This window comes from Rutidosis leptorrhynchoides, chromosome 10 (assembly GCF_046630445.1).
Source record: "Rutidosis leptorrhynchoides isolate AG116_Rl617_1_P2 chromosome 10, CSIRO_AGI_Rlap_v1, whole genome shotgun sequence".
In the NCBI taxonomy this organism is placed as follows: Eukaryota; Viridiplantae; Streptophyta; class Magnoliopsida; order Asterales; family Asteraceae; genus Rutidosis; species Rutidosis leptorrhynchoides.
The window spans coordinates 9,288,003-9,302,401 of NC_092342.1; the positions used below are offsets into that span (position 1 = coordinate 9,288,003).

At 32.3% G+C, this 14,399-nt stretch overlaps 1 protein-coding gene across 1 annotated transcript; it reads right to left on the reverse strand.

The window, feature by feature from the left end:
• Window positions 1–265: 265 nt before the first annotated feature.
• On the reverse strand, window positions 266–1,360 carry LOC139870012 (uncharacterized mitochondrial protein AtMg00810-like). The gene is made up of 2 exons (XM_071857866.1): window positions 1,214–1,360; window positions 266–976 (listed from the first exon to the last, which is right to left on the reverse strand). Exons 1-2 carry the CDS (start codon window positions 1,358–1,360, stop codon window positions 266–268), a joined length of 858 nt encoding a protein of 285 aa, XP_071713967.1.
• Window positions 1,361–14,399: the final 13,039 nt, after the last annotated feature.

Sequence of the window (14,399 nt, forward strand, 5' to 3'; positions counted from 1 at the left end):
TGGGAACGTGAAGAACACGGATGTGGCCCCGTGCAACTTTTTCATGAACAAAGTGTATATCCATTTCAATGTGTTTGGCGCGTTGATGCTGGATAGGATTTCTGGATAAGAAGATTGCACTCACATTGTCTCAAAAAACCAATGTAGCTTTCGAAAGAGAAACGCGCAGTTCTAATAATAAGTTATGTATCCAACAAGATTCGGAGACCACATTTGCAACCCCTCTGTATTCGGCCTCAGCACTGGACCGGGAGACAGTTGGTTGTCATTTTGAAGACCAAGATATCATATTATCACCTAAAAATACACAATAGCCAGATGTTGATCGGCGTGTATTGGGGCATCCGCCCCAGTCTGCATCTGTGTAAGAAACGGGAGACTGAATGGACGACCTGGTTAGTTGCAGGCCGAAAGAAAAGGTGCCCTGTATATAGCGTATAATTCTTTTAAGAGCATCCATATGACATTCCCTGGGATCGTGCATGTGTAAACAAACCTGTTGTACCACATAAAAGATGTCGGGCCGTGTAAAAGTGAGATATTGTAGAGCTCCACATAAGCTTCGATAGAGAGTAGGTTTTGAATATGGTTTTCCTTTAGAACTGCTTAGTTTTCCATTTGTATCAACTGGTGTCTTAACCGGATTGCAATTGACTAAATCCGCACGTTCAATTATTTCAGATGCATATTTGTTTTGATTTAAAAACAGCCCTTCGGAATTACGACTAACATGAATACCAAGAAAATAACTTAGGTTACCCAGATCTTTCATTGCGAATTCCCTAGCAAGAAGTGCCATGATAAATGTACATAGAGAAGTCGACGAGGTGACTAGAATAATGTCATCAACGTATAGTAACAGATATGCAGCTTCATTATTGCATTGATAAATAAACAGAGAGTTGTCGGAGCGACTATGTTGAAACCCAATAGTAGAAACAAACACACCAAACCTTTCATACCAAGCAAGTGGTGGCTGCTTTAAACCATATAACGAACGTTTTAGAAGGCATACGTGACCGGGTTTGTTATGGTCTCGAAAACCGTACAGTTAATGCATGTAAACTGTCTCATGAAGATGGCCGTGTAAAAATGCATTTTTGACATCAAGTTGATTAATTAACCATGATTTCGATAAGGCGATGCTTAGAACAACCCGTATGGTGGCGGGTTTAACCACGGGACTAAAAGTCTCGTTTCAATCAACACCAACTGTTTGTGTACGACCATCACCAACTAAACGAGCTTTGTAACGCTCCAATGAACCATCAGATCTAAATTTGTGCCTGAAAATCCACATACTACGAATAAATTTCATATCATTAGTTCTAGGTACAAGAATCCAAGTCTTATTTTCCATGAGTGTCTAATATTCGTCGGTCATGGCTTTATTCCAATGAGGGTCCAAGATGGATTCTTTGGGAGTGGTTGGATTAGGAGATAAGGAGGTGGTGTTTGACGGGTTAAATTGAGTTTTAGGTTTAAAGATGCCATGCATACTACGAGTGACAATCCGAGCAGGAGGTGGAGGTGGAGGTGGTGCGTTTGGTGAGGGAGCAAGAGAAGGCGGATTGGACAAGGGAGACGTATATTGTGATGAAGAGGAAGATTCAGTAGACTCATGAGTATGTAAAGGAGTCATGTGGTATGTATTATTTGAATAGGTGACTGAAGGAGAGGATGGGCTAATAGGATGTGTAAGCCCATATGTTTGGTCATTAGATGGTGATGGGCCGGGAGGAGTGCCGGGCCCAGTAGATGATGTGTTTGTTGTTGGGCTCGTGTGTAAGGGAGGCCCAGAAGTGGACTGATCAGTGGGTAATGGAGATGTAGAATGAGTGGTAGTTTGTGTCATAGGTGTGTGAGTGAATATTGGATTGAGTGGTTCTTGGAGGAATGTATAGTTAGAAGGTGTCGAGGAAGATATTTGAGCAAAGGGAAATTTAGTTTCGTCAAACAAAACATGAAGTGAGATGAATAATTTTTTGGTTTTTATATCATAACATTTATACCCACGATGATTTTGTGGATACCCTAGAAAGACACATGGAGTGGATCGGGGTTGAAGTTTATTTATGGTTTTGGACTGCAATAGCGGATAACATAGACATCCGAATATTCGAAGATGATCATATGAGGGATTTCTAGAGTAAAGGATTTGCTTTGGAGATTGAAATTTTAAGAGGCGAGAGGGAAGAATATCTAAAATATAAGTGGCCATTTGTAATATGTGATGCCAAAAAGAAGGTGGTATAGATGCGTGAGAGAGTAAAGTCCGTATTGTATTATTGATTGCCCGTATTTTTCTTTCAAATTTTCCATTTTAAGAAGAAGTGTGTGGACATGAGAAATGAAAATCCATACCGTTAGTGGCAAAAATTGATAAAAGGATTTATTTTTGTATTCTGTACCATTGTCACATTGAAAGGTTTTGATGGACTTGCCAAATTGGGTGTTAATGTAAGCACTAAATTTTAGAAATATTGAATAGACATCCGATTTGCTACCTATTGGAAATGTCCAAAGGTAATTGGAAAAATTATCGAGAAAGAGTACATAATAGCGATGTCCGGCTGTGCTTAATATAGGTGAAGTCCATAAATCACTATGTATTATGTCAAAAGGTAATAAAGTGCTCGAAGTAGATGAAATAAATGGCAATTTAATATGTTTTCCAAATACATAAGATTCACAAAGAGAATAAGACATAGTCTTATTACATTGAATAAATTCGTTATTTCTAAGTGAACGTAAAACATTAGCGCCCGGATGTCCTAGACGATGATGCCATACGTTGGATGGTAAAGCAATAAATGTAGATTGATGATTCTTTATTTGGCGGAGTGTGGAGGTGGTGAGTGGATATAGGTCGCCATGGCTATCACATCGGAGGATGGGCCTGCCCTTCGGGAATTCCTTTACAGTAAAACCAAAAGGGTCAAATTCCAAAGAAATTTTATTGTTAATAGATAAACGACGAACATAGATAAGATTTTTAATTATATTAGGAACATGAAGTATATTGCATAAGGATATAGTTTGTGAGGGGTGACGGAGTTGAGTATGACCGAAACCTTTGATTGGAATAGTTTGGCCATTTCCGACAAATACCTGTTTAGACAAACATATAGGAGAATAAGAGTTTAGATTACCTGAGCTAGAAGTCATGTGTGAAGTCGATCCCGTATCCATGTACTATGTATCCTCAGGTGGATGAAGTGACATTGTGTGCATTGCACTTTCGATATCATTAGGTACATAAGTTTCTGAAGAAACAGAGGGGGCCTGCGTAGGCCTGGAGCCCAATAAGCCTGCTTGATTTAAAACAGGCCTGGTCCAGCTTGATTGTGACAACCCAAAAATTTCCTACCAAATTTAAACTTTAATCTTTATATGTTTCCGACACGATAAGCAAAGTCTGTAATGTTGAATCTCAAAATTTTTAAACTGTGTTCATCCATTCATTTAACCTTGACCAAACCCTGACGATTCACAAACCATTATAATTGGATTGGAATATATATATATATATATATATATGTATGTATATATATGTATATGTATATATATATATATATGTATATATATATATATGTATATATATATATATTATAACTTGAAAACGTTAACAAAGTATTAGGTATAATACTTTACATGATCGTATTTGACGACGGAATTATAAGATAATATCAAATGATTGAATTATCAAGATACATTATTATATGATATACGTGTCTCTGTTGAGAGGTCCACTTTAATTTAGGAAACCTTTCCTTTTTAACGGTATTCGAAATATTTGGTAAAGTGATTTACAAGTAAGAATAAAAGTGTCAAGTAACGGGAACTAGACAAGGGTTAGTGGAGATTTCTGTTTGATTTCCAATTCATAATTTACAATATTATCCTCGTGACTTTTGATACGGTAACTATTAGCTTTCATAATATTTAATATGAAAGTAATACTATGGAATATAGATAACTTAGAAAATAGATATCGATGTTTTACATTAGAATGATTTCGTACGTTTGAGTATCCTTTAGACTTAACCCTACTATTCACGATTAAACTGTAAATTAAAAACTTGAAACCATTTATGAATATATAATTCTACTTTTCTAAAACATTTTATGATATAACGATTTCCATTAATTTAACATTTTAACAAAATGATTCTTAAATATATTTAGTTTTGGAAAATAAAATTATCATATTTATTTGATTTAGTTTCAAACGTACAAAAACGTTTTCAGTTTAAAAAGAACTTTATCATTAAAATGTATATAACTTTTATAAATATCTAGAACTACTTTTGACAACTCATTTCTTAACCAGTATGATAAAGATAACGATATTTATATTTTATTTTATTAAATATATAACGATTTAAATTAATATTATATATTTATACGCGTATTATACGTACATAGTTTTATACTTTCACTATACTTTAACTTTACCTTTACTTTATTTTTACTTTACTTTTACTTTACTTTAAATTTAATAATTCACTTTAATAATTCATACTTTAATAATTCATACTTTAATAATTCACACTTTAATAATTCATACTTTAATAATTCAAAAATCTATTATAAATAGAATTCAGTATGTTTCATTATTTCATAGAAACTTGAAAATACATTTCTCTAAACTCTCTCAATTGATTTACATATATATATTTACTCAGTATTATTTCAAGATATTATTAGTATACATAAAATACTACGACGGAGTTATGTTCAGGCGATTTCAAAATAAGTTTTCAAACGGGATAGAGCTAAGGAAATTATGGGTTATAGTATGGAGGTTATGAGTATTGTTCGAGGGTATTGCTCGGGAGGTCAACCTAACGTTCATCATTGTCGTTGCGTCTACGTACTTTCCTGCAATATTGAATCCCAATATTGATACGTGAGCACTCATAACTTAACTTTTATATATTATTAGTGTATCCCTGACTAGTGCTCGAGTATATAGGATTATGCATGCTTGTACGTTTGATATTGTTGTTAGTTAGGTTATGTTGAATCCTGAATTAGATACATATGCTATTGAGATAAGGTATAGGATATGCATGTCGTTGAAAAGCTAGCAAAAAATTAAGAACTTTTCATTTAGAACTCGTGTGATTTCGATGAACGGAAAAAGATATAGTCAACTGAATTATTATTAATTTTAGTATTATTATTGTTAAAATGATTATTATTTCTATCGTCGTTATTATCGTCGTCATTATTATTATCTAAAAATTATTATTATGATCATTATCAATATAAATATTATCATTAAAAATCGTTATTGTTATTATTAATACTAACGTAATTATAACCTAGTTATTATTATTATTATTATTATTATTATTATTATTATTATTATTATTATTATTATTATTATTATCATTATAGTAATTATTAGTATTATCATTAGTGTTATCATAATTATTATTTTTAAAACTAATATTAATATCATCTAATTAACATGATTAACATTATTATCATTATTATGAATGCTATATAAACGAAGACGAAAAGCTACTAAACAAATTGATTAGAAAATAATGAGTATAAGCGTCATGATGAAATTAAAATATTGTAAGATATTTGTAACGACCCGGATTTTTCCAATCGTTTTATACTTATGAGATTAATATTTACATAAATTAAACCTTACCAACATGATAAGCAATCCAAATTGTTGAGACTTGTGTTTTTGAAAAGAGTTTTACACAACGCTTGACCGTCCAATTTAACCGATGATATCACGAACTATATAACATACGATAATTATACGTTTGTGTATATATATGTATTTATATATATTTAACATGATCTAAGGATGGTTTAACATCTCATTGTGTACTAATGACAATGAGTTATAAGTATATTTTGAAACTACTAACTTAGGTTTTCAAAACGATAACTATACGTAACATTCTTTGATATATATACTTATAACCTATAATGCTTATACATGTATTGTATATATAATGTATTTAATCACTTTTTAAGGACTTAAATACATAAAACAATATAAGTATATTCACAAAAGATAGCTATATTTGAGTTCTCATTCCGTTTCCTCAAGATTTCTATACGTATATCTAGGGTATATGTACCCGTATCATACCCAGCTTCTATATGTATTTACTATTGGTATATACACATCAAATCAACATCCTAATCAATATTATTACTGCCCTAGATATGAGGTAACTAGGATTTGTCAAGTAGTATGAATTATTAGTAAGAAAACAAAATTAGGAATCCTTTTCTTTCTTTATAAACTAAAAACGTTTTTATGAATGAACACCATTTCTTCACTCTATTTTCTCATACCTACACCCTCATTTCTCTCTCAAAATACTCCTAACTTCATACTTGATCATCTCCAAACATTTTCCCCACCATTTAGCTTCAATTACAAGCCTTAAACACCATAAGAAAACTCTTTCAAGAACATATCAAAATAACCACCCATTTGAAGAAATATACTTCCAACCTTTTGATCTAACTCCACCACTCTTTGATTCCAAGATTTTTTCTTATCTCTTACAGTAACTTTGTCCAAGTAACTTGAGGTAGTAACCTTGTTCATAATCTTGTTCGATTCATAATTATATAGCTATCTTATTTTATGTTGTAAAATTTTAACAACAAGAACATAGTTTGAATGATTTCAAACTTGTTTATAAACTAAATAGATCCTTCTAACTTAAATTTTAAAACACTTCAAGACCTGTAATATATCATAATTATATGTTAACTTAACAAGATATAACTTGGTTTTACAAAGAACACCTTAAAAACTGAATCTACGTCGTCGGAGTGCAACCGGGGGCTGTTTTGGGTTGGATAATTAAAACCATCTTAAACTTTGAATTGGAAGTTCATGTTCTGGAAAAATGATATTTCTTATGAATATGTTAACACATAAAAATTTCATGGTTTAACTCAAAGTGTAAGTATTTTTAGAAAAATGATCATTAAATGTTGTTTTTATGATGGAAAATGATCACTTTCATAAGTTTTACCAAAGTTTGACCTATAACCTGTGATTTCAAATACAAACTAAGGTATTTTCAGTTCATATTCTTAAAATTTGACTCGATCCAAGGAAGTGGCAAGTTGAACCAACAAAAACGGAGTTGTAATGAAGAAACTACGACTAAAACAAGATTGGGTATCCGAAGCTAGTTTAGCTACGAAAATATTTGGAGATAAAGTAAATTAATCATATCTTTTCTAATTAATATGATATTTTATATATAATTACTTATGATTTGATTTTATATATTTCAGGACCACCCGTAAACAACACGAGAAGATTAATCATAAGACCTCATGATTGTACGCAACACGTCATTTGACAACACGGTACTTTATGTACGCAACACGTCATTTGACAATATGGTACCATGGGTCGAGATTAATTTTGATCAATACGAATACGATGGGGTCTTTATTTATTTTATTGAGCAACTAATTGTGAACCACTAACATCGGACTGCTAACTACGGAGTATTATAAGTATATATATATATATATATATATATATATATATATATATATATATATATATATATATATATATATATATATATATATATATATATAACGATTACTTGAAAAGAAAATATGTTGATATATTATATATATATGGTTAGGTTCGTGATATCTATCGGAGACCAAGTCGAGTTAAATACCTTCAAGGCAAAAGTGAGTATATAGTCCCACTTTTAAACTCTAAATATTTCGGGATGAGAATACATGCATTTTATGATTTACGTTATGGACACAAGTGATAAAAAATATATTCTACGTTGAGTTGTACCACTGCCATACTTCCCTGTAGCTTGGTAACTACTATTTACATGTGGTATTGTAAACGCGAATCCTGTTGATAGATCTATCGGGCCTGACAACCCCAACCGGACTGGACGACCAGTATTCAACGGTTGCACAGTACTTCGTTTAACTACACTTGGTACAGTGTAGTGAGATTTCATAATAAAGGGAATATGCGACGTTGATTAAATGTTAAGTATGGTTATCAAGTGCTCAACCACTTAGAATATTTTTATTAAAACGTTTATGTATATGAAATCTTGTGGTCTATATTTATAACGCTGCTAGCATTAAACCTATATCTCACCAACTTTATGTTGACGTTTAAAGCATGTTTATTCTCAGGTTCCTAGAAGTCTTCCGCTGTTTGAATATATGTTAGAGAAACCATGTGCATGGAGTCATACATGTTTTATTCGAGGAAGCATTGCATTCACAAAATCATCACCGTGTATTTATTTTGACTGCATTGTCAACGGAAGTATTCTTGTAAACTGTTATTTACGGTGATTGTCTACATGTAGAAATCATCAGATGTCGAAAACATTGAATTTTAAATATTCATTTATGGTATATCTTTTCAAAAGAATGCAATGTTTATAAAACGTATCATATAGAGGTCAAATGTCTCGCGATGTAATCATATGTTATTGTATTCGTCCCTATGGATTGGGTCGGGTCGTTTCATGTGGTATCAGAGCGGTGGTCTTAGCGAACCAGATCTGCATTAGTGTGTCTAACTGATAAGTCGTTAGGTTGCATTAGTGAGTCTGGACTTCGACCGTGTCTGCATGTCAAAATTTTGCTTATCATTTTGTGTCGAAAATCATCTACTTATCATCTGTAGGAAATTACCTGCTTATCATCTTAAGTCTAAACGCATCTTACTGCATTCATTGCATGAATGGTGTATAGACAAAATTCATAACTTAGCGTATTTGCTAATTCATATCTACGCGTATCTGTTACTGTAAACTTTGTCTGACATATTCCGTAAATCCCTCCGTAATCTATGAGATCTTTTGTTCTATATATGTGGATATTCTATATAATTAGAATACCACCCGATAGTCGGAAAATCATTTCATATCGAAAAATCCTTTATTCAATCATACGAAATGGAACTCGTCACTAGTTGAAGTCCCTCGGATTCCGATATGGAATACCACTCAAGCTCTGAAAGCAGTGTGACCGGAATGGATCAACCAATCAGTCATCATCTATTTTGGATGGATTGGGGATGGATTCGTAGCCTCCTCAATCATTGGAGACAAGAAGAAGGTGATCCCTTCCATCCACCAAATTGCCCTCTTGACGATGAACCTGAAGCACTTACCGGCGAATCTGTTCGAGAAACCATTTTCTCTCTCATTTCCAGAGTATCTCGTCACGATTATATACTACATCAAATTTTATATTTTATTTAGCCACTTGTTCGAACCGACAATCACCCCGGTGTAATAGAAGAAGTCAATGAGCTTCGCACTCGGGTAGTGGCTTTGGAGAATACTGTACGAAGGTTACAAACACCATCAGCAGCATCAGCAGCATAACCAGTACCGTCAATAACATCATCATCGCAAGCCTCAATACCCTAAGCACCAGCAGCATCACCGGCATCAATGTTATCACCATCATCAACATCAACAGGATCATTACCACCACCAACAATCACATCCGCATCACACGCCTCAATATCACCATCCGTACCTCGAATATCAACATCACACGCACCATAGATACCAAGAAGTACCAACAACAACAAACGATGAAGTATTGATTCATAACTTCATCGAAGAAACATTCTATGGTGATTATGTAATCTCTAAAGACATAGAGATTACCTATTTCTGCCTTAACCATAAATCAGATGAGTGGACAGAAATGATAAAAGGAAGAGTAGAAACCCTGACAAGAATGATGCGTAAGGTACAAGCTAGACTTGTTTTACCAACAGCATCAGCAGTACCCTTAGCCTCACCAACACAGTCAGTGCTGTCAACATCGTTAGAATCGTCAGCAACTTTAAAATCACAAGCTCCACCAGTTCAAGAATCACCGTGGACATCATCAATAACGCGTATATTGCATCAACGAGTTATGAAGTATTAACTCATTCTTCTGAAGAATTTATATAAATATTTTATATATATGAATTCGGAAACCAAAATAAATCTTTTCGTACTAAGCTATTAAGTATGAATTGAAAAAGGGTAGATACTACTCGTTTAAATTCATATTACAAATATGCAATGATGTACGTTCTTCGTCAGCAACTTAATCATCATTAACTACAATCCATGTTTCAATTCAATGAATTTCGTTTTATAATAAACCAAGTGTATTATTCAATAATATGTTTGATTTTACACTTTCATCTTCAATGTACTCGAAGCTTACTGGGAAACAACATTCATATCTTGCGAAGTTAGCAAGAGTTCAATGAGTATCAGCATGATTCACTAAGGAAATATATATAAGAATAAATAATGAAGTATTGATCCATAACTTCATTAATATTCTGTGAAGAATATGTGGTTCCTAATCGTTTTAGAGATTACTTATTCTAGCTCAAACCGAAAATCAAATGAGTCTAATATTATATTGACTTATTAAATTCATGATTACATCTGAAGAAGATATATATGTACATATATTTTCATAAAGATTGTAATAAAATTCTCTGGTACAAAACATTACTTGTGAATTTTTTTTTTAACGGGTAGGTAATACCCGAGAGATATATAAATTCACAATTAATATGATTATATTCTTCGACTCTGATTCAACAATCATCAACTATACTCACTACCTTCACAATAATATACATTCTTTCATAGAAATCAAAACAACCATTCTCATCCAAATTTGATTACGACAAAACGAAATCCAAGTCAAGACTTAACAGAAGACATCACTCTTAGGACTCTTACATCTTTCAAAACTATACTTTGACTTCAAAACTATGCTAGAACCTCATTCGATTCTTGGAACCCAGAAAAATATTTGTATCATTCAAAGTCCTAAAACATCATATGTATATTAGGGATGGTCAGTATTTGGTTTAAAACCGTGGAACCCGAAAATCAAACCGAAACCAAACCGGAAAAAAACCAAACCGAATTTGAAAAACGGTTTTCGGATCGAGTCAAACCGAAACCGAATTTGAATTCGGTTTTCGGTTTGGTTTTCGGTTTTGAAAATTATGAATTCGGTTTAACCGAAAACCGAATTCAAAACCGAATTCAAAATTTTTATATATCTATTTGTATATTTATGTTTTAATATCATTATCACTTGGGATCCAATCAATAATATATGTTTTCACTCATATAACGATTTGGTAGCTCACATTATAATTATGTTACTCAAATTATTTTGTTCTTCTTCTTAATAACAGAAACAGTAAACGTCATAATTAAGCTGTAAATATTAATAAATTGTCGGTTTCTGAATAATTTAATAGTACATCATTGTTTTAGGATATAAATAACTAAGACATCAATAACGTCACAATTAAACTACCAACGTTTTCAACTTTTTCATAATATTCGGTTTTAACCAAAAACCGAACCGAATCCGATTTCGAATTCGGTTTTCGGTTCGGTTCGGTTTTAACTTTGAATTCGGTTTTCGGTTTTGCCCAAAAAAATTTCAAAACCAAATACACCGAACAGAATAAACCGAACAAACCGAAAACCGAACCGATGAACACCCCTAATGTATATTAACGATTACAATCTATGATCAAACCATTCAAAATTCCTGAAGACACTTCAAACAATGGACAATCGAGATGATGATCCAACCACACATTACCCGTAGTCTTGCACCTGAAAAGCTCTCGAAACCAAGGACATAATTTAACACGTATCCACGTTAAATCTTTTAGCATTTATTAGCAAAAATAACTTTGCGATTCCTTTTCAAAATAGCAAATTTTGTCACAGTTTCAGCAAGTCAACCTCGACTTTCCATTCGAAGTAGCCTTATTATAACCTGTAATACATACGATTACCCTTTTGTTACCAGGGAACCTTTTATATTCCACGACATTATCAGCAGATGTACCAGCAACTCGTTACCCCTTTGGCGGAATCAACAATTGGTATTTTGAAGTCTCGCAGCATTTCTATTTCGGCAGTTATATATATATATATATATATATATATATATATATATATATATATATATATATACACACACACAACGTCTATCCCCAAGAATTACATATTTCAAATGTGAAGTTTCTGAAAAATGCTCCAGTCTACGAATTAGTGCTATTAAGTTTTGGAAAAGACTGATAAAGTGGTAAAGACAGTAAACAACAATTACAGTCAGAAGTTTGACAATAAAGAATAATAGATTGGAAAAGCTCGAACGAAAAATTTGGTACTGGAAAACGGATTGAGCAAAGTATAAAGGAGGTCGTGGAAAAATCACAATGACGAAATCTACCTTCAAAGGATTCAAATGATTCAGTGTCTGCTAAAACCGTTAGTAAACCTTACTCCTTATTCTAAACCTTCACAGACAGATTTTTCGCGTCATTCCCTGATCTTAGATATTCTAAGATATCATCGTATTTTTCATTATAAATATCTCCGATATTCCTGAAGATATATTCCCAACTATCCTCATCAAAAATCATTTATCTCTTCACAATATTTGCGTTACAACATAAAAAAAACTGTGTTAGTTTCTAAATTCTGAAAAATTCGAGTTTAAAATATGAATGTTTTGAAGTAGTGTTGGAAACTGAAGCATGAATTAGTATAATATAATGACACTTGATCAACGTGATTATATTACAGTAATTCATGCTGAGTTTCTAAATGGAACATAATGATTCACAGATCATAACGTCATCATGTGCCATGTTACACAACTCTTACATTCTACCCAATCTCCAAACATATTAAGAACATATCTCCCTGATATTTCTATCTTTTCGGACATTCTGGTAACTTACCAAATCAAGATCGTGCAATTACTATTTCCTTCTTAGAACATTAACTATGTTTATTTCAAAATCCATACCTACGAATTCCGGACCATTATTCGCTTGACTCGAAGTCGGGAAGAGGAAACAGAAGTATGGAACTGTTGAATATAAAAGAAAATATAAAGCTCGACAACAACAAATAAATTACAAACCATGTATATCAATACGTATTACAACGTAAAGGCATGGGAGAATTAACAATACTATAACCCCAAGGTAATAGTAGAAATAAATAAAATCCTCCGGAGGTAGATGAAAAAGAAGAATGACAGAGATGAAAGTTAAGAGTATATCCAGGATCAGTACCGGATGAAGCATACTGATAAATGTTTTAAAGTATGAATTGAGGGAGGAAGAATAGAAGGTATGAGTTGTAAGGAAATGAAGGGAGGTGGATTTATAGTAAAAGATCCGACAGAGCAATCAAAATAGATGATCTCATTTAAAGCGGATTCTAATTTTCTTGATTATCGAAGAATCAAATCTCATTATGAAGATTTTACTCCAAATCTCTTGAACTTGGAAATCAATCCTATCTACGTCAAAAGATATGACGAATCTATACCTACTCATTTCACCCTTTGGTGATAGCCTCACTCGTACTCTTCACAAAAATCAAATTGCTTTATCAATATTACTTGATGATAATAAAACTCTAATTTCCAACTCGTATACGTCATGAAAACATACTTATTGTCAGCCATGACCATCCCATTCAAATTTGGAGACGAAATTTATTTAACGGGTAGGTACTGTAACGACCCAGATTTTTCCAATCGTTTTATACTTATGAGATTAATATTTACATAAATTAAACCTTACCAACATGATAAGCAATCCAAATTGTTGAGACTTGTGTTTTTGAAAAGAGTTTTACACAACGTTTGACCGTCCAATTTAACCGATGATATCACGAACTATATAACATACGATAATTATACGTTTGTGTATATATATGTATTTATATATATTTAACATGATCTAAGGATGGTTTAACATCTCATTGTGTATTAATGACAATGAGTTATAAGTATATTTTGAAACTACTAACTTAAGTTTTCAAAACGATAACTATACGTAACATTCTTTGATATATATACTTATAACCTATAATGCTTATACATCTATCGTATATATAATGTATTTAATCACTTTTTAAGGACTTAAATACATAAAACAATATAATTATATTCACAAAAAATAGGTATATTTGAATTCTCATTCCGTTTCCTCAAGATTTCTATACGTATATCTAGGGTATATGTACCCGTATCATACTCAGCTTCTATATGTATTTACTATTGGTATATACACATCAAATCAACATCCTAATCAACATTATTACTGCCCTAGATATGAGGTAACTAGGATTTATCAAGTAGCATGAATTATTAGTAAGAAAACAAAATTAGGAATCCTTTTCTTTCTTTATAAACTAAAAACGTTTTTATGAATGAACACCATTTCTTCACTCCATTTTCTCATACCTACACCCTCATTTCTCTCTCAAAATACTCCTAACTTCATACTTGATCATCTCCAAGCATTT